The following is a 20,836-nucleotide window of genomic DNA, read 5'->3' on the forward strand; positions in this document are numbered from 1 at the left end:
TGATAAAACTACTGTATTTCTTTCATTCCTTACAGTTCTTATTTCAACAAATCCAGTTTCTAGGCAGCAACATGCTTTTACCCTAACCATCTCAAGACTTTTATACCCTTCATTATCAGTAGGGCTGAGCAACAGCTGATTTAAAGAGAATAGTGTGAGTGGACATTTCAGGATCCATTACAAGAACCACACCAATGATTTATTACTAATACTTCCATACAGCATTTGAACTTCATGGTTTTGGTCCTTTACTGTTATTTTCCTTGCCATCTCCAAATGTTCTGGCTTTTTCTCCGTTCTTTTATACTTGTGTTATGATCGGTTCTAGTGTACAAATCTTTGTGTCTGTGTAAAGTCTCTGAAACTCTTTTATCTGTGGATTCCAGAGGAAAAATCTCTGTTTTGGGAAAGAAGAGCAGGAGAAGCAAAGACCGCTTTCAAGGAAATTGCTGAATGTGGAAAGGTGCTGCATTGACAAGTGTCCTGTTACCCCCTGGCAGACTGTCACATCCACACTATGTACCCAAGAGTGTCTTTAGCACAGAGTTGTAGCTGTTCACATAGCCAAAAGGAGGTGAGTTGAAGAAACAGACAGAGATTCCCTGAAAACTCTACACTGAAGTACTGTCAGCCATGGGCCTGCTAGGATCAGGAGATAGCAAGGAGATAAATCTGAAAATAAAATAAAAAAAAAAAAATGTAGTGGTCTTGAAGGAAGATAGTACCCTTACAGAGAGGATACTACTCAGTTGTAGGTTTGCCACAAGCTCTGCAGGACAGACCACCAGGCAGAGTCGATGTTACAGAGAAATCAAAGAAGCCATTAGGCGGCTCTGTGCTCTAGGTTTTCTACCAGATTGTAACCAACATCATGTTTTTAGATCAATCGCAGTTAGACATTTTCAGCTCTTTTAACTTGTTTCCTTCCTCAGCCTACAAGAAAACTTTCCAAAAAGGAATTAAAAAGCCAGCTCCTTTATATTTTAAAGGACGAGGAAATTTTCCATTTACCTCAGCTTTTCCCCAACCCTGCTGGGACCAGAATTTGGCAACATTATAACATGAGAGAAAGGAATAACGATGAGTGTTTCTCATCAGGTGTCAGCAGTGTTGTGTTCTCAGTGAACAATAGGGACATTAGGCACGCATACCACTTGTCTAAAGTGCTTCTTGGAAACAATGTAAGAGGTCAAAACTAAATCTTCATTTCTACATATTTTTCATCCATTGTCTCAAATAATTATCTAGAGACAGTTCCTCATTAACAGAAAAAAAAAAAAAAAAAAAAAGTGGGCAACATCAGACTGGAAAGGGGAGATGGTCAGTGCTGCTCCTCTAGAAGATTTTTCTTTGGTCACAGAACTACTTGTTCGACGAAATTGCCTGATCACTGATGTGGGGAACTGACCACAGCAGTCTAAAATGAGCCCTCCAAAGCCTTATCCAAACTTGTCTGAGCAGCAGTTGAGGTGAAATGGTAGAGACAGAGGGATCCTACTGCACCTCATACATTTCCTCCTTCACAAGAAAAAACTGTGAAATTCCTCAGAGGAATTAGGGTGTGTTCCTCTAAAAAGGTCACACAGTCAATAGCCCAACTTACATGATTCTATACCAATGCACACATCATGGGTAACAAACAGGAGGAGTTGGAAGCCACTGTGCAGCTAACAAGCTACAAGCTAATCACTGTTACTGAAATGTGGTGGAACAAACTGCATGACTGGAGCACTGCAATAGATGGCTATAAAATGTTCATAAGGGACTGGCAAGGAAGGAGGGATGAGAGGACTTACTTTTGTGTAAAAAAAATGATTGACTGCACAGAGCTGCCCTTGAAAAACAACAATGAACAGATTGAGAGTTTATGGTTAAAAATTGAGGCCAAGCCAACAGAGGAAACCTTGTGGTTGGTGTTTACTGCAGGCTGCCCAATCAAGGGGACTCTGTTGACAAAACATTCTTACTTCATACTTGCAGGCTCTGATCCTGCTGGGAGACTTCAGTCACCCTGACATCTGCTGGAAAAGCAGCACAGCAAGCTGTAAGCGATCCAGGAGACTCTTGGAGTGCACCGAGGATAATTTCTTAATCCAGGTGATAGACAGCCCAACCAGAGGAGAAGAATTACTAGACCTGTTGCTTACCAACTTGGATGAACTAAATAGAGATCATGCCCTGGTGGAATTCACAATCTTGAGGAATATGGGCCAGGTGAAGAGTAGAGCCGCAACACTGAATTTTGTGAGAGCAAACTTTCAGTTGTTTAAGGAAATAGTGGATGGGACACCCTGCACAACTCTCCTAAAGGATAAGGGAGATGAACAGAGCTGGCTGCTCTTTAAGGACCTATTGAGGTCAAGAGGTCTCAATTCTCATGTGTAAGAAATCAGGAAAGAAAGGCAGGAGACCAGCATGGCTGAGTAAGGACCTCCTGGTCAAACTAAAGTGTAAGAAGGAAATGTACAGGCAGTGGAACCAGAGACATGTATCCTGGGAAGAATATAGGGATGCTGCCCAGATGTGTAGGGATGGGATCAGGAAAACTAAGGCACAGTTGGAGCTGAATTTGGCAAGGGATGTGAAACATAATAAGGGCTTTCACAGGTACACTGGTCAGAAAAGGAAGACTAAAGAAAATGTCCACCCTGATAAATAAGACAGGAAAACTAGTGACAACTGACATGGAGAAGGTTGAGATACTCAATACAATTTTTTGCCTCAATTTTCAATAGTAATCTCTCTTCCCACATCTCTCAAGCCAATGAACTTCTACTCAGGGACTGAGGGAATGAAGTCCCTCCCATTGAAAGTGAAGATCAGGCTCCAGACCACCTGAGGAACCTGAATATACTCAGTGCATGGGACCTGACAAGATACACTCCAGAATCCTGAGAAAATTGGCTGATGTAGTTGCAAAGCCACTTTCCATATTTGAAAAGTCATGGCAGTCAAGTGAAGTCCCCAATAACTGGAGAAAGGGAAACGTCACACCCATTTTAAAAAGGGTAAAAAAGAGGACCCTGGGAAATACCGACCAGTCTGACATCTGTACCCAGAAAGATCATGGAGCAGATCCTCCTGGAAGATATATCAAAATATAGGGAGGACCACAAGATGATTAAAGACAGCCAACTTGGCTTCACCACTGAGAAATCATGTCTGACTAATCTAGTGATGTTCTACAATGGAGTGGCTGCACCAGTGAACAAGAGAAGAGCTATGGATGTCATCTCCCTGGACTTATGTAAGACCTTTGATATGGTCCCCCACAATATTTTTGCCACTATATTGGCAAGACATGGGTTTGACGGATGGACTGTTAGATGGATAAGGAATTGCTTGGATGGCCATGTCCTGTGAGTTACAGTCAATGGCTCAGTGTCTGAGTGGAAATCACTAACAAGTGGTGTCTTTCCAGGGTCCTTACTGAGACCAATACTATTTATATCTTCATCAGTGACACAGACAGTGGGATTGAGAGCACTCTCAACAAGTCTGCAGATGACAGCAAGCTGAATGGTGCAGTTGATTCACTGGAGAGAAGGGACTCCTTCTAGAGGGACCCTGACAGGCTTGAGAATTGGCCCCATGTGAACCTCATGATGTCCAAGGCCAAGTGTAAACTCCTATACCTAAGTCAGGACAATCCCCAGTATCAGTACACACTGGGGTATGAATGGATTGAGAGCAATCCTGCAGAGAAGGACTTGGGGATGCTGGTGGATGAAAAATTGGATATGAACTGGCAATGCACACTTGCAGCCTAGAAAGCCAATTGTGTCCTGGGCTTCACAAAAGGAAAGGTAGCTAGCAGGTCGAGGGAGCTGATTCCCCACCTCTACTCCACTCTCGTGAGACCCCACCCAGCGAACTGCATCCACTTCTGGGGTTCCCAGTAAAAGAAAGACATGGACCTGTTTGAGCGAGTCCAGAAGAGGGCCACAACAGTGATCGGTGGGCTGGAACACTTCTCCTGTGAAGAAAGACTGAGAGATGGGGTTGTTCAGCCTGGAGAAGAGAAGGCTGCAGGGACACCTTACTATAGCCTTTCAATATATAAAGGAGTCTCTTAAGAAAGATAGAGAGAGACTTTTTAACAGGGCCTGTAGTGACAGGACAAGGCACAGTGGTTTTAAACTGAAAGGGGGTTGATTTAGATTGATTGTAAGGAAGAAATTTTTTACAATGAGGGTGGTGAACCACTGGAACATGTTGGCCATAAAAGCTGTAGATACCTCTTCATTGGTAGTGTTTAATGTCAGGTTTGACAGGGCTTTGAGCAACCCAGCCTAGTGAAAGATGTCTCTGCCCATGGCAGGGATGTTGAACTAAATGATCTTTAAATATCTCTTCCAACACAAACCATTCTGTGATTCTATAATACCTCAACTAAACAATCTGTTCTGTGCTTCAGCATGAAAAGGAGACACAACAGGACATAGCGCTCAGAAAATAGTGACTGCTAGCCACTGAAACCTAACACAGAAAAGGTGACAAATGAAGAAAATGGGTAGCAGCTGTGCAACACTTTTGCACAGGGATGAAAAGGGAAGCATTTGGAGCCTGTCCTGGTGCTCTTCCCTGCTTTTCACACTCCAGCTCAGACAGGTCTACTAATGCCCTCAGGCTAAGCTTCACTGAGGATAAGCTCTGAATATGCTGCTTTTGGAGCAGCTGTCAGAACTGTGCAAATCAAATGCCCAGGGAGGCTGGTATGACACTAGTTTCAGATTGGATCACCACATTACTGCAATATTATTACTGGACTGGAAATGTTGAATACTCTTCTGGTTGTCTTTGCTGCAAAGCATGAAACTAAAAATATATTTGCCCTTTGTAATGTTGAAGAAAGAGACCTGAAACCAGGACACCTTAGTAAGTGTAAGTACGTAGTTGTTGTTAATTGCAGTCCATTGGTGTTTGGATAATGTCATGTATTGTGTTTTGAGTGATGTTTGAACATTATACGGATACTTGAACAGTTCTTCAGAAGATGCCACATGTACACAGTGCACAAATTAATACATGTGACTAAATCATAAAAAGAAAATATAACAGTATGAAAGTCAACAATAAGTTACAAGAGTGCTTTTATTAAGTCACCAGAACTCCACTAAACAGACTCAGATAGTCACAATAGCAGTTTCTGCTGAGCATGCAAGGTATCAAATACAAGCTCCTGTTTTGCATTTCAACCTGTAGACTAGTGCTCAGCTTTTGTAAATGGCATAGCTCCACTGAAATCAGTAGGCAAATCTCTAGTCCTGTCACTTTCGAGCAGTTCAGGATTGTAAGTACTAAAAACTAGAAAAATATTTATAGTAAAATAGCTTATCATTTCACTGTGTGCAGAAGACATCATATATTTGAGAGCAAACTGAGCAAAAGTTAGGAGACTCCTACATAAAAAGCTAATGGTTATGTTCATCAGACTCAAAGATTGCAAAGATAATTTACAGTTTTACTAATAAATTGCAGCCAAATGGATCTTTTTTTTTTATATCAGGATTTGGTAACTGATATTTCAGCAAGGAAAAGACAAGTCAAATATTTTTGCTCCTTATAGACTCACTTGAATCAAAAGTAGAACACAAATGATTATTCTGAAATTTATTGATGTATTTAAAAGGTATATATATAACCTTTAATATCAATCAGTACTACCCTTTGCAAAATGTAGAAGTCCTTTACCCAATAGTCTTATCATCTAACAGAAATTGGACTAGAGGGATAGAAAAGTAGCTTTCCAATGCTATTCTGTACCAAAAATCAGTACCTAACTGCTACGGCTACTAAAAGTATTTGTGGGTTCAAGTTAATGACCTATTTCCACTAAGAGTTATTTGTAATGGTGTCCTTCGAGCTAAAAGAGGAATTAGCTTGTCCACTGTAAATTACTGAATTACAGGTGACCCAGGCACAGCAAACTCTATCACTGTGTAGGAGGAGCTCATGCAGCAATCAGAACCAAGGGGTGGTGAGGACAAGTTACCACACGGCTGTACTCTCTGTCTTCTAACACACTGAGGTGGAGGCTTGAGGCAGCAGAGTGAAGAATAGCACTCTGGGAAAGAGTCCTACAGGGAATGCTTACTGAGTGGAAAAGAGTTTTGTTCCAGTTTATCCAGCTGAACAGATGGTTGTCGTACCCAATGAAGTACGTAAGCTAAACCTTTGCTGCTGCACTAATGGCAGCATCTTGCAACCAGGCAAAATTCAGCTCAAATTTGTAACTATTCTGTTGCAATTGGAGTGCTGTCACTTAGGTGGGCAGCATACTCTGTGGCTTGACTGCACAATCTTTGTGGTCTAATTAAACAGAATACATACATACCAATTGACTTATCTGGAATAACATGGGCTGCCAGTAAGAAAAATAGGTTAATTTTTCTTTTATTTTTTTTTTCAGAGTCTTTGTGAATTAAAGAATTTACAATCAAACCTCAAAACTCATGCTGAAGAACACTCTGAGTAGGATAAGCCCCAGATTCATGGTGCCTTTTCTTTATTTGGTGGCAAATCCAATACTTGTTCTCCAACTTTTGTATACTTAAGGCGTTGCACAATTAGGTCTTCAACATTGCTGCAGCTCAAAGTTTCAACCTCACCTTAAGTAAATAGTAAATTACAAACTGAAAATAAGATCTCCCTAAGGGTTTTCTGATTTATTTCCTAGAATATTTATAGAAACATGTAGCTTGTCAGTAGTAATATCACAAGTGATGCTAAGATGGGCACATAGCAACATGGCACAGTGGGAGAGCCAAATCTTGGAACTGGAATAGAGAATCATGAAGTCTTTATTTTTTCACTTCTACTTTATCAATGGAAAAAACTGCCAAAATTCACTTCAACCTAAAGCTGCAGTCACAAATAGTTCTTAGGACACCGAGAAAGAGCCAGATTACTAAAAAAGAAATAAACAAGAGGGGGGTTAGAAGCCTTTTATATGTGACATTAATTTCGAAGAGTCAGTGTTGCAACCAGTCATGATCACCATTGTGAAGAGTAATGAGGGCCAAATGCTGAGTGAAGACAAGCTTCAGTTGTCTGTGTGATGAGACATGATCCAACTAGAAAAAATAAAAAACAAACTAATCATGATTGAGAAAGGTAATCAACTGCCTTCCATAGAAAGTAAATACATGGGAAAGAATAGCTGAGTAGTTCCAGCATTCAAAAGGAGACATTAGCTGGGACTCCAACATGATACATAAGTGTTATGGGGCTGACAATATCCTTTATGTTACAACCTCATTGCACAACTCCAGAATTCCCATTGCTATTAAGTATTGCAATCACATTTGACCTCTCACGAGAGCAGAATGATGAATGAAGACAAGCCATTCTTCTCTCTGTGGAGAGTCTCAGAGGCTTCATATATAGGTTTCAATTTAATGGACCTAGATATGCCATTTATGCTGGATAATGGCTCCCTCGTGGGACCCGTACCACTGATGGAGCTATACAATTGCTGGAGCTGTACCAAGGAGCCCCTGGTACCTTCCCTTTGGGCTCCCAACAGGCAGCCCTGCCCAGCCTTTGGGAATCAATCACCCTCAACTACAGCAATCTCCTAGGAGATGCCCATAGATGACTACAGAGGGCAGTCTCCATAATGTAAAACTAAGAGAAATAGAGCTAATATTGACTATTCAAGACTTTACAAGCAGATAGCTAGGATAGTCTTCCCTATCTTTTCTCTGTGGCATATATTAAACATTACTGTACTTAGTGAAGCAAACTAAATTACCTGCAAATACCATCATGGTAAGTCTAGTGAATTTACTGTGGTCATGGCAGCTGCATTGTCATGTATGAGGCCTCCAACAGGAAAGAGTTACTGACTGACTCTGGTAACAAGGTCAGATAAGCCTCTTCCCAGGAACAGAATTTGATCCACAGCAAACATCCTTGAGTTGCAAAGCAATGCTAGATGTTCTTTTTCAGCAAGCCAGCTTTCTCACTTACATCTCCTACTCTTAAAGGAACAAATGTACAAATGGTGGTGAGCTGCTAGAACACACTCATTTTATAGAAAATGTGCTGAATCCTGTGCTATTCTGGAAAAGTGTAGAATTCCCAAGTTGCAAAGGCAGAACGTGTTGTTGTGGTTAACACTTCTCAGATCTGTCTTTTCAGTTTCTCTGCAGGCGCTCGTAATCACTGCTTATGCATTATCAATATTTCAAGCTCTTTATGTCTAACATCCTACCATTTTCTTAAAAAAAATCTCCTTCAAAAAAAAAATGAAACCCAAGCTTTTTCAGAAAGGGATAATTTCTGAAGCAAATTATCTTCTGAAGAGGATTTATAAAGAGAATGGTAAAGTTTCTCTCCTTTATTATACTAATCCATGATCCAAAACCAAAAGTGATGTGCTTTTTTGTGGAAATGGTTATCAAGGTTCTACTAAAGTGATGTGTCATTTACTATGACTGAGACAGAAGCCATGAAGGAAGATAAAGAAGAGAAGGCTGTCTTCCTCCTCTGTAGTCTGCAGTATTTGAAAACAAGTAAAAATGGTAAAATGCTAATCTGGAATATTTAACCATTTCAGGAAGAGATAAACAACTCAAAAAAGTAACTGATCATAGTTCAGTACTTACATCTGGTAACGTGAAAATTGCTAGTCATAGAACACTTGGTAGCTGAAGTTGTCAGACTTGATTCTGAAATTGTATCTTCCCATCTTTCGCTGGCACTGGAAAATGAGAAAGCTCACAACTCCCAGCACAAAACCAAACACAGCAAAGGCAATGAGGATGATGTATCCAACTCCCATTCCAGCCGCCTTCTCTCTCGTCAAATCAGATGCTAAAAGAAACAAGAGGTCAATGAAAAAAGCTTTGGAATTCCTAAATCTTTTCCTGGGGCAAGAAACAAGCCTTTGCCTACAAATTAGCCAACACGCACATTGAAGCACAGAGCTGTGATACGGAAGCAAATCAGCCTTTTGGGGAGGGTGATTCTCATGGAAAGGTCTGTGAGCCACAGTACAAGCATACAAGTGTAGAGTCCCTACAGACATGAGTGTGATGTGTCTTTGGAATTTGACTCTACAATTTTCTGTTAAAATAAGAATTAAATGATCAGTGCTGGTGACTTTTTGAAATGCTGCCTTACTTTCTGAATGACCCTAAAGGTGAAGCATTCTCCCATCTTAATCCTGCCCCCATTCATCTGAGATTATTAAAGCCCACTTGATTTGATTTTTCCTCATATGTAACACTTCTTTAAAAACAAAGTATTTAGGGAAGGATTCTCCATGTGTGCTGGGTCTCTAAGGTCCCATTCTAGTCAGTGGAGATCTGGCCAGGGCAGTCAGTGTAGACAGATAAGCGAGTCACACTGAAGCCGTCACTGTGGGCTCAACTCTGTAGCCTGAGCATAGGCATCAAGTGCCACCTGAGAAGCCCAAGGGTGTCTACAATGCCTGTGGCATGAGACCTGCAGGAGATCTTTTGGAATAGCATCCAGACACCAAGGGGAAGGAAAGGATAGGGCACCATTGGTCATGAGCACTAAATGTCCATGTGTGGGCAAGAGTCAAGTTCCTTGTTTCCAGCTGTCTCCCTAGGCTCCACTGACCATCAGCAGAACATGTTCACCTGGTTCCCATGTAGGCACTTCCATGTATTTATCCAAATCTGCAAACAGAATCCCCTCTTCCTTTAATATTATGCCTCTATTCATGTTTGTACATGTACTCCTGCACACTTCTGATTCAGATTCATTCTTGTAAACACTTGATGCACTTACAAAAATATGTATTTGCACACATTTTCAGGACAGCATTTATTCAGCTAAGGACTTGTGCAGCACCTGAGCTGCACAGAAGACACATAGTAATGAATACATGCCTGTAATTAGAGACAAGATGTTTGGCCAGAGAGCACTGTAGGCAGCCACAAAGGTATGCAATAGCGGTGTCCAAGCTACTTAACATCCAGGGCATCAGGCCAAAGCAGTGTTGCATCATCTATTTAGGCTTATTTTTGAATTTCAATATGAAACAAAGGAAGAAGATCCACAGTAGAAATGGCAGACTATGGCCAGATGCAACCAGAACAGACCTTCCTAAGGACAAGTATCAGTGGTCTTTGTTATAGCATGTGGCTAATCAGTATAGGCAGAGCAGTTAAAGCTTTTTTCATGTTTCACTGCAGCAGCTTACCTGACATCATAATTCATGTTGTCTCCTTCAATACAGAGATGCATATCACTGTCTAGGTCTAGCCTCACACTTAAAATGCAATGTGAGTATTCAAATTGGAAATAGGAGAAAACATCCAGTAGTGCCACTTTGGTCTAGGAATTGATGCAGTACAGCTCAAATACAGCTCCCCTCACCAGACTTCCTTTGTGTAATGGCAATTTTTCAGTATTAGAAATGTGTTGGGGTCTCTAGTGAAAATGGGAGGTCTACTTGATGTAAATGCTGTACAAAGAAAGCTGTATTAATTGCTAAGTTTCAAAAAAAGAACTAAATCAGAAATGAATACTGAAGGCCTATTCTAACAGACTAATACTTGTATATAATGGAAGGAAAGTACAACATGCTAAGACAGAGTCAGTTTCTAGGTCCAAAAGAATGTTATAATTGTCACAACAGAGAAAAAATTGCCCAGAACCTGCTAACAGTCCAGCATTAACTTATCTCCACAGTCAGAAGAGTGTTAAGTGACTGGCTTTTGCCAGCAGGAGGAAAGGGGGTGACTTCTGTCTATTCACAGTAGCCATGTGTTAAAACTCTGATATTGGTGTGTACAAATAGTCTCAATTAGAGTTCTACACTAATAAGGTATGAATGCAAATGGCTGGAGGAGGCCAAATGACTGAAATTGTTAGAGGACACAGGTGCCCTTGAAAACATCACTGGGATAAATGCAGAAGAGGCAGATGCATAAAAAATTAGACCTGGTTTGTATGCAGTGCTGGTGTTTGCTCTCTATTAACCTGTACTGTACCACTCCACCAGATTAACCAAGGTGCTGTGCATTGGATGTGCTCTGCCACTTCCCCTCGCAGTAGTAATGAAGTCAGTACCAGGGAGTCTAAGGAAACATAATACAATCTCTTATCTCCTTGATTTTGGACTTCAGAGCTCGATATAATTGCAGTCTGACAAGAGTGCAGAGTAAACACTTGAAAACCTGATTGCAATCTAAAAGATTCAAGCTGCTTTCACACTTTACAATTGTTATAACTGTTTGATTTTGTAGCTGCTCTACTCTCTACCCTGGGCAAATAACTACACAAATCATTTTAACCTCTTCCTTTCTATATTTCCTTGACAATCTGACAGTCACTTCACCAAAGAGGGCACGTGCTTTTTCACACTGCCACATGCCTTCAGTAAGAACGCCTGCTCCTCAGAAAAATATGCAGAGGCATGAAAAACTTGCATCACAGGTCTTCAGATTCATTTGCCAATGAAAAAGAATCTTGAAATGATAGTTACTCTGTGTCCCCTCCTTGTAAGCATCGATTTGTAACTCACCAGCCGATTTATACAGGGGTCCCCAGGATGTTTTGTGTGTTGCGATGGTTTCACCAGTCTTCAGGGATCGAACTGCATGGCATCTCTGCAACAATCAATTCAAAATCCAACAAGTTATATGGCTTACTAAATCAAAGTAAAAAGCCTTCTGATGAGTATGTGAAATTCCATTGCTATTCTCACTCATTGGGGGTTTTGTTTCTTAATGTTATGCTTTGTTAAGCTGAAATGAGCATCAAATGGAAGTTCAAAAGAAATGGCATTAGGGAAACATCTGTATGAAATCTGTAATTAGCAACATTGGAAAACACTGCTGTGAACAGACATTTACCACAGGCGATCTTTTTCTTTTTATAAACTTTCTGTTTGTTTTAGCGAAACCTTATGGGAGAATAAACTTCTGTTTCTATATGCCAGGGTTTTGTGTACATTTTTGTCTGGATGTTTCTACCACCCATGGTAGGCACAGCAGATACTACAACCAGCACCAGCAAAATCAGCAGCAACTTTCAGCCCCTGCCAAGCTGTGTGTCATTTTGAAGCAATGCACAACTCTTCAGTGACATGTGAACTACTAATCTGGAAACTACTAGTTTGAAAGCCCTGCCCTGTGAAATGTTGGGGATTAGCTGCTTTGTGTGAGCCGCAGTTGCAGAATACACAGCACACTAATCTTCTGCATGCTTCCTTGGTAGCACCATTCAGTTTGTTTGCTACCTTTCTGTTTTAAGTTGCAAACTAAAGGTCTCTGATGGGAACCGTAGCCTGTTGAGGTTATTCAGAAGACACTGTGGCTCTCCTGGAAATGCACATAAAACCAGAGAAAGAAAGCAGGGAAGTGCCAGAGTGTTTTACCAGCTTGTCTACATAAGAATGTCTTGCCAGTATTACCAACCTGGTTACACTGAAAAACCTCTACCATCTGCTGTCAGCAACAGTGTCTTCAGCTGTGTCAGCCCACAGAAAAATACCCGTGTAGCTACAACTTTGGCCTATCCTTGAATAGCTTTCGCAGCTAGGTGGATCCATTAGGGAATGCAGTTACATAGCTGCTCCCTGATGTCAATGATTTTTTGGTTCCACATGGCCATGTAGCAGCCACGTTCCACCAAACATCTGCCTGGTGGTGGCACATCGCTCTTCTTCCCATTCAAAGTCATGTTGCTTACTCATTTCTCACTGTATTGCTTCCCAGCCTATTTTTTTCTACTCTACACTTTAGAGCACCTTACTCTCTTCTGCCAAGAAAACAAGGAATGAAAAGACTGAGTAAGAAGAAATAACAAGATGTAAGTCTCAATTTTGCAGGCAAAGAGCTGAAGCAAATCTGCCATGAAGCAAGTCAGTATTCTTCAGAGTAGCAGACAGATCAGAGGATCAGATTCCAGACCCTGGGCACTTTTCCAGCCATTTCACATTATTTCAAATATGCTTTGTTCCTGTTCCAATTTTCCTTGATCTTTGCACCTCCGGCAGCTCCCCTTCCCTTCTTTGTAAAAGCCATTGTCATTCTGTGTAGATGTGCCTACTACTTGTCTTCTCCACATAACATTTTAGTCTCAATCTAAAATACTGAATTCGCTAACTTTTCATAGAGGGTGAATTTTGCATAGGAAAAAGAACAATATATCTCATATATATATACACGTATGAATAATATAGAATATATGAAAGAAGAGGGCCTCAGTGACTAACTAACTCTGCTGTGCCTTGTTTACTGCAGATGTCAATCATCTCAATCAAACTTCATCTTGGACTAGCAGAATTAACCCATCACAGAGCCCTGTAATTTAGATCAAAGCCAGACCTTTAGTTAACCATGTTCTTAAACTTTAATGTATACAACTAAGGCCTGCTATAGCAGCAAAGCCAGCAGCTCCTAGCAGAGCAACTGTTTGCTACCTTACAGCAGCCACATCAGCCCACACAGTCCCTGTCCTGCCCACCCCTCTTATTCCACCACTGTGTCCCTTCTCAGCTGTCCAGGGCACACAGTGAACTCAGGGATGGCACCATCTCCTCCAAAGGAGGGCATGAGCTGAGGGTTGCTGACGCACTGATTTTTAACACACAGATGCAACTATGAACACCAGAGCCATTTTTCCATTTTTCCATCTGTCAGTCACGTTTCCTGTCCCTACTTTTTTTTTTTTTTTTTTTTTTTGTCTGGAGGAAGCTTTATGCTTTGAGAAAGGAAACAAGTATCTCAGCTAGATATTTTTAAACTTTTGGGAAGAGATCATTTGCTTTATAATGGGCTTAAACTGAGTTATTTAGAGCTAGAGGAAAGTGTTAAACAATGGAGGAGCACCAAACTGCTAATGAAAACATCCTTGATAGAAAAAGAGTCAGGAAAGTTGGCAGAGGGAGAGGAGAATTCCTGTGTGTCTGCTATAAAGAAAGAAAAAAAAATCCATCAACAAAACCTATTTTTTCTTATTTCTATGATAGCAACACATTTTTAGATGAAGCAGTGTGTGGCACTTACTTAGAAGTAAAAAGAAACAAAGCAGTGCTTTGGACTGCAGACAATTAGAAACTGAAATTGTTATCAGAACATTGCTTGGTATATTGCTTTAAAAAACAATAGGGCTTTAAAAACCTGTAACAAACGCTGTTAGAGTCACAGCCCTAGAAACTTAATGCTACTGAGCTTCCTTTCCTGGCACCTAAACTCACCTGGAGAATCAATTCTCCAGGGAAAAAAAAGCAACAGAAATTCATCCCAAGTCAATTTACTCAGACTTTCCTGCTGACACTGCCAGTACGGGTGGTGGCTTTTTTGTGACATGTTTATCCAAGCTGACACGTCTCTGAGCAGCCTATCTCATTGTGATTTCTGTTCATTGCTTTCTAGCCACCCCTATGCAGAGGCAAAAGGTTCAGTTCTCAGGTTCCCCAACTTTGATTTCCTCATTTCTGAGCAAGCTCTCTGCTTTTAACTACGCGGATGGGGAACAGGAAGAAAGGCAGATACTTCCATATGGTTGTAGTTCTTCCCTACTCCTCTCTGTTCTCAGCAGAGAATGAAGGAAAACTTCAAGAGCTATTTTAAAACCTGTTTGGAAACATTATTCCTTCAATTCCATAGCAGGACTGCATATGCACCTCAGAGAAAAATAGCATATCAGAGCACAATACTTACCATCCTGCATGTGCTTCCTGGTGTCTCCATACAAATACGAATTTTGCAGTGTAAGTAAACCACAGAATTGTTGACAAAGGAAAAAATTTTCATCTTAAACTGTGCTTTGCTTGATTTCCCATTCTCTAACAGTGTGGTATAGGTATTTGGGATGGGACAGCTGAAAAAGAAGAGAAGAAACATACATAGCAGCTCAGGCTATAGAAGGCCTTTTGTGGTTATAGCACATAACTGAGGTTGTAAGGCTCCTTAAGGAAGTCATAGCCAGACTCCATGAAGCAAGTCTCCAGCAGTGATAAGGGGCTATTTGCTATTTTATTCTCACAGTAACTGAATAGAATAGACATTCAAGAAGGAAAGTTGGAAAAGAAGGGAAAGAGTTACAGAAGGAAGGATTTAAACTTGGCTTCACCAAACACAAATTAAAAGAACATCATGCTAAAAGGAATAGCTATTGTTACTGAGTGAAAGAGCTACCCTGTAATTTAAGGTGGCAGGTGCACCCAAAGAATATGACATTGGGGTGCGATTAGGGATCCAGACAGGAACAAACCTCCTCTTTTACCAGAGGCTTTAATATTGTGAGTCACAACACATAGGAATCAACTAACCTGTGTCATTGACGAGAGGCACGCAAAGCTCTTGGTAAAGCTGAACCACAGAGAAATAGATAAAACACATACTTTTCAAATGCTCTTTAACTACTGAGTGCCAAAACCACCTATTTCTTCAGGTCAAAAGTACAAATCCTTTACAAAACTATTGGAAAGACAACCAAACTCAATCAACTACCACATTACCTTTTGAAAACATTTTCTTTCATACCTATCTTTCTTGTTTGAAGAAGGTGTGACCAATCCAAATGTGTACATGAATGATGAGAAAGCACATAAAAGGCATTTAAAACACAACTCATCAATAGTCAGTGACACTGGAAGATCTAAGGTATGGTACATGCGATTTGCATGTGGCATTGCTGTACCTGTTGCTGATAAAAACAAATGAGAGGGGATCCGCTGAATTGTTAGTTGGAGTCGCCCAGCAGTCAGTGAGGACCACTTTGAGCTTGCTGTCTGCTCTCTGAATCCCCACTTCAATCAGTATGTCATCACTGGCAGAGACACTGAAATTTTTTGGTAATGGGGAGTTTCCAATAAACAACTGCATTTCTGTTCTGAAGTGTCCAGATCCATGTAAATCCTCAAAAATGGTGTAAAGTCTGAAACGTCAATTAACATCCATTAAGGTCCACAATTTGATCATGTGTTTCTATAAGTTATAAATCAGTGCCTGTTTCTCCGCCTCTTGTGCATTTAAGTAATGAAGAGTTATCTGCAGTCCAGGAGGTTAGAACACTGTTCAAGAGGAAAGGGTGAAAATGCATCAAGTTTTTACCTGGGAAGGTAGGGACCATGGAAGAGCAAGCGGGCAAATCCAAAGGATGGAATGTCTTGGTAATACAAATAGAGCAGAGAGAGATATTTGAGCAGAGCAGAAGGGGAACAAGATTATGATCTGTTTTAAAGTTCAAAATAAGGAGAGCAAAAGCTTAGTGCAGAAGAGAAGAGCCAAAAAAATTGAGACAGGACACACCCAAACAGTAAGTGAGGGACATGAGAAAACTATAGATCTCAGAGAGAAGGGGTCTGCCAAAGACTTTGTTGGGGGGATAGAAAGGAAAATACAATGTCTGGACAGGGTTAGGAAACAGAAAGTGGATTTGGTGATGATATCTTAGGCATGGGGCTAGGGAGGAGAGAAGAGGTGCACTTGTGTGAAGGGAGAACATTCACCATCAGAGCAAAGATTGTGCTGCCACCTTTACTGTGCACGTGGGCTTGATTTTCTGTGAACAGTGGATTTCATTCCATCTTACTTGAAGACAGGGCCTTCCATAAAAAAAAAAAAAAAAGTATTTGCATTACATATCTTCTTTTTTTTACCAAGTTGATCAGATAATGATTTGTGGGAGTTAAAAATTGTCACCCACGTAGCAGTCTACATGCCTACATCATTTGAAAAGATACATCATTATTATGTTCCAAAAGCAGGAAAATACTGTTATTGCTGCACGTGATTGTCCAGGAAGGCAAAGAGAAGTCAGGGATTCTGATTCCTGAGTCTGCACCAGTATCTCCCAAAGGTTTATTTTCACCTATGGTTTTGCCAGGCAATGGCCAAGCTTGTTGGCTGTTGAGTCTATTGACACGTTAGATGGAGTAGGAGAGAAGCGCATAGCAGGGATCACCTGAGCACAGGGCTTGCAGGATGGCAAACTACTTAGCATAGTAAGTACCGCCACTGGATACAGCTACAGTCCCTGGGGATTTTTCCAGTGCAGCAGCACTCAGCCACACAACAGCATGTCGAAGCAGAGAGAGTTGTTACTTACCCTTCTGCAACGTAGCCAGAGGAAGTCAAGAGATCATTTTGAAACACGCAGTGAATGGGACTGGCAACTTTTAAGTGGTGGATTACTCCCTGAGCAGAAATGTCATTCCGAAGGGTGGTTTTCACTACAGTATTAGTCATGTTCTGTAACACAGAAAGAAGAAAGCGCAACTTGTGAATATCAGTGTTTCTAGGGATATAGCAGAACTGCAGGCTTACTGGCTTCAAGAGCTTAGGTATTCTCCATTCTCCTGGCTGCAAAAATCAAACAGATTAAGCTTCTACTATCTTAGTTGGTGTACAGTGAGGCAATGAAAATTCACCAGCCTTCCTCCTCTTCCTTAGTCTGCAATGATCATTGCTCCACAAGGTAATTTCTGTACTCTGGCATGGCCTGAGCACAGCCTTTGGGTTGGGATCCAGAGGGATAGCCATCACTCTTTGTCTCCACTACTGGTAGCAATTGGAGTATTTGTCTAAATACAACTATGAGATTGCTTTTAAGAAAAGACAAGCTTCTGACAGCTGCAAAGGGAACTCAGAGAGGCATGCAAGTGTCTGTCAGTTTGGAGAGGCCCTTGACTTCTGTTGCCTGACCTCAAAGATTCCCCTTCTCTTTCTTGTTTGCCCCCCGTCACAAACAGAGAGGTAACTTTCCATCACAAGAAGGGACTTTCTTTCTCTAAATAAATTTCTTAGTCCAACATTTCAGCAACTAATAGACTGTACTCCTAGATAAGTATCTGTCACTGCCCCCCACCCCTCCCACACCCCCACCCCCCCCGCACCCTCCCAAGAAAAATAAATGCCCTTGGGCTTCTTCACATTCACTGACTCAGGGGACTTACAGTCTCAACTTCAGTGCCACAGTCGCTCCAGCCTGCCTGCAGCACCACGTGAGTGGCATTGATGACGCTCACGTTGCAGCGAGGCTCCCCGAGGTACAGGGAGGTCTCCGGGATAGACTCCTGCTGTAAAAATCCCTTCTGGATGGCAAGGACGATCTTCTCAATTTCACAAAACACTCTCACTGCATCTTTAATGGAAACCTCTTGGGCAGGTTTAACGAGGGGGGCAGGAGATGCTTGAGGGGAAACGTCGGGAGTTGACACAGGATCCATGGTGAGAGGAGGCAGCACCATACTGGAGAACGTGGTGTTCTCCAGAGCTTTGTGCTCGGTAGTAAAGAAGTCCAGTGAAACAGAGGAAGAACCATGAGTTGGAGTTTGCAAAGGTGTCACAGGTAAAACTGTGTTGTGTGCAGGCTTCTTCTTATCCATCACTGTTGCCTTCTGGCTCATAGGAAATGCTGAGGAGTGCCAAAAAAATAAGGGTACTATTGTAATTTAAAAGTTCAGATAGATTTCAAAAGGTAAAAGCAAACTCTTAGGAGGAAACTCACTGTTACTGGCAGGAAAATAGCTTCTTTTGTTTTTTTAACCTGCTCTACTTACTGCCAAAGCTGTGGCTTTTTTTAAGAAAGAGCCCAAGAGATACATAAAGTGCCTGTGAGTAATGCTGAAGTGCTTTATTTCCTGAGAGCTGCAATAATTAGTGTGCTCAAGTAAAACACATATACACAGCTTTTGGAAGATCAGTGCTTGCAAGAGATCCCCAACTGTAACTTCCTCAGCAAGTGTTCATATGTTTTTGCCTAGTACTGTAGGAGACTGAACGCTTCTGGATGTAGGGTATAAACAGGAGCATAGTTTGTTAAAAACCTGACTCCATTTGTGACCAGCTGGTACCCAAAATATATGATCCTGAGCGCTCTGGAAAACCTATATTGGGGGAAGTGCAGGACAAACCTCATGTAGCAGGCCCATATTGCACATATGTGTCCTGAGAGACATGGTGAGGAATTAAACAGATGTGTTAGTAGCAAACTTTAATGGTTTCAGGCAGAAAGAAAGCAGGGGAAAAGGGGAAGCACACATTGAGATCAATGTGTATGTCAAACAGCTGACATCCAGCACAGGCTCTGGGGCCATCCCATGGCTCTTTGCTGGTAGAAACAACCTAAGTATTCATCCAGCACTGACTTAGAGGGCACCAAGATAATAACCTCCATTTGCAGTGAAACACAAAGGATGTGTCTCATTGCATAAAAATTCTCTTAAATAATTTTAATGTGTTGTACATACAAATATCATCTATTTCCCAAGCAACACACAAAATCTCTACACACACACACATATATATATATATATATATCCTTCTGGAACTTGCCAGCTTTCAGAAATGCCCTAAATTAAAATGTTGCTGATTTGAATGTAAGAGGAAGGTAAAGAAAAGTCCAAGCTCTTTCAGAACTGGTTTTCCCAAAAGCTCATTTTCATAATGTTAAATATCTTGGTTAAACAAAACTGAGCAAAGGTTGGTATCAGTTGAAAAATACTTGTGACTTCATCCAAAGAGTAGCTTATCACTGTGGTTACAAAACCAAATATAAATTACTGAAGAAGACTGAAAGAATTTAGGATCTTAGAGACCCATCATATGTCAGCTAACAACTGATTGAAGGTGAGAGAAGCTAGATGAATTGACTCATACAAAATGTAGTTTGTAATATCAACATTTCATCCCTGCTGCCATACAAAGTTCAAACCGCGTGCCTAGTGCTTTCTGTTACCTTCCCTATTATCTCTGCTACTGCTAATGAAAATAACTAACAATCTTGACAATCCTATCTAATTTAAATAACAAATATGAGAAAACAGGTCTGTTAAAAGAACCTTACAAAGACAGCATTAAATATTAGTATAGTAAGCTCTCATGACAGAGTACTACAGTTGGAAACACTTAAAGTCCACTGCAAGGCTTTTCCCATTAGGATTCAGCTGAAAACAACAAAGCAAATTTATCCCTGGCAAAATTTCAAGACCCGTGGCAAGTGTGACCAAGATCCAGTAAAGATCAGATCACTAAGCATTCAATTAGCCATTACTTAATAAATTTTTTTTTTTTTGCCTTCACAGCTTCTTCCAGGCCTTTCTGGATCCACATCAGCAAATCCTTCATTGCAGCTGCACTGGTAAAACCCAAGTGTGTTATGGCACAATGCATCCGGGGAGCAGTCATCTTCTTCGTTTTTGCATTCATCATAATCTGTTGAGTATATTTAAGCAAAAGGCAAAAGTGGAGGATATATAAATGAAAATTTGATGGTTCTGACATGGGAGCACCGTCATACCATCATGATATCAGTGGGATTACACCTCTGAGGTGTGATACTCTACTGTACATGTCAGGCAGCTGTCGGGTTGAGAAGAGGTGGGACACTGGAAGCACTGCCTGGAGGATTAATTGCAAGGCACTGACAAAACCTTCCAGGAGATGTGCTACTAGTGATGCTCAGCAGATACTCACTGCAATGTAAGCACCCTGTTGCAGAGTTCCTATCTTCCTAAACTGATTAACAGCCCGAGGGAACACTTCTAACCCCAGAGGCTTCCTCAGCTGCATCCCCCATTTCAAGGTTGTGTGACTCATCCAGGTTGCAGTTCTTAATTTTCACCTGGCCAGAATTTTCACTTTTGTAATGAAAAATAGGCTTTACTTCCCTTTCTCCTCCCAAGGTCTAATCGTAACAGTGCAAATAAGGATGTACCATCATAGGTGGGACTCAGAAAGCAGCACTAACCACCTGCTCTATGGGGACCTGTTTCTGAAACAAACCATTTGGCTTAGAACAGGTTCAAGGAGGCAGGCACTCTGCAAAGCACTATCACAAGATATTACCTATTAACAGGCTATGTAACTTTCCTTATTCACAGCTGTAAGGGTAACAGGCA

At 41.1% G+C, this 20,836-nt stretch overlaps 1 protein-coding gene across 1 annotated transcript in view; it reads right to left on the minus strand.

Annotated features, from left to right (window-relative positions):
• Positions 1-5,119: 5,119 nt before the first annotated feature.
• Positions 5,120-20,836, minus strand: part of UMODL1 (uromodulin like 1) — a 54,705-nt gene continuing 38,988 nt past the window's right edge. The window contains exons 15-22 of the mRNA XM_042788273.1: positions 20,013-20,150; positions 17,891-18,351; positions 17,044-17,186; positions 15,634-15,870; positions 14,652-14,811; positions 11,507-11,591; positions 8,613-8,820; positions 5,120-7,076 (exon numbers count right to left, since the gene is read on the minus strand). Of these exons, the coding sequence (XP_042644207.1) occupies positions 8,633-8,820; positions 11,507-11,591; positions 14,652-14,811; positions 15,634-15,870; positions 17,044-17,186; positions 17,891-18,351; positions 20,013-20,150 (1,412 nt within the window). The 3' untranslated portion in view covers positions 5,120-7,076; positions 8,613-8,632. The remainder of the gene's footprint in view (positions 7,077-8,612; positions 8,821-11,506; positions 11,592-14,651; positions 14,812-15,633; positions 15,871-17,043; positions 17,187-17,890; positions 18,352-20,012; positions 20,151-20,836) is intronic.

This window comes from Tyto alba, unplaced genomic scaffold (genome assembly GCF_018691265.1).
Source record: "Tyto alba isolate M040663 unplaced genomic scaffold, T.alba_DEE_v4.0 Super-Scaffold_14, whole genome shotgun sequence".
Lineage (NCBI taxonomy): Eukaryota > Metazoa > Chordata > Aves > Strigiformes > Tytonidae > Tyto > Tyto alba.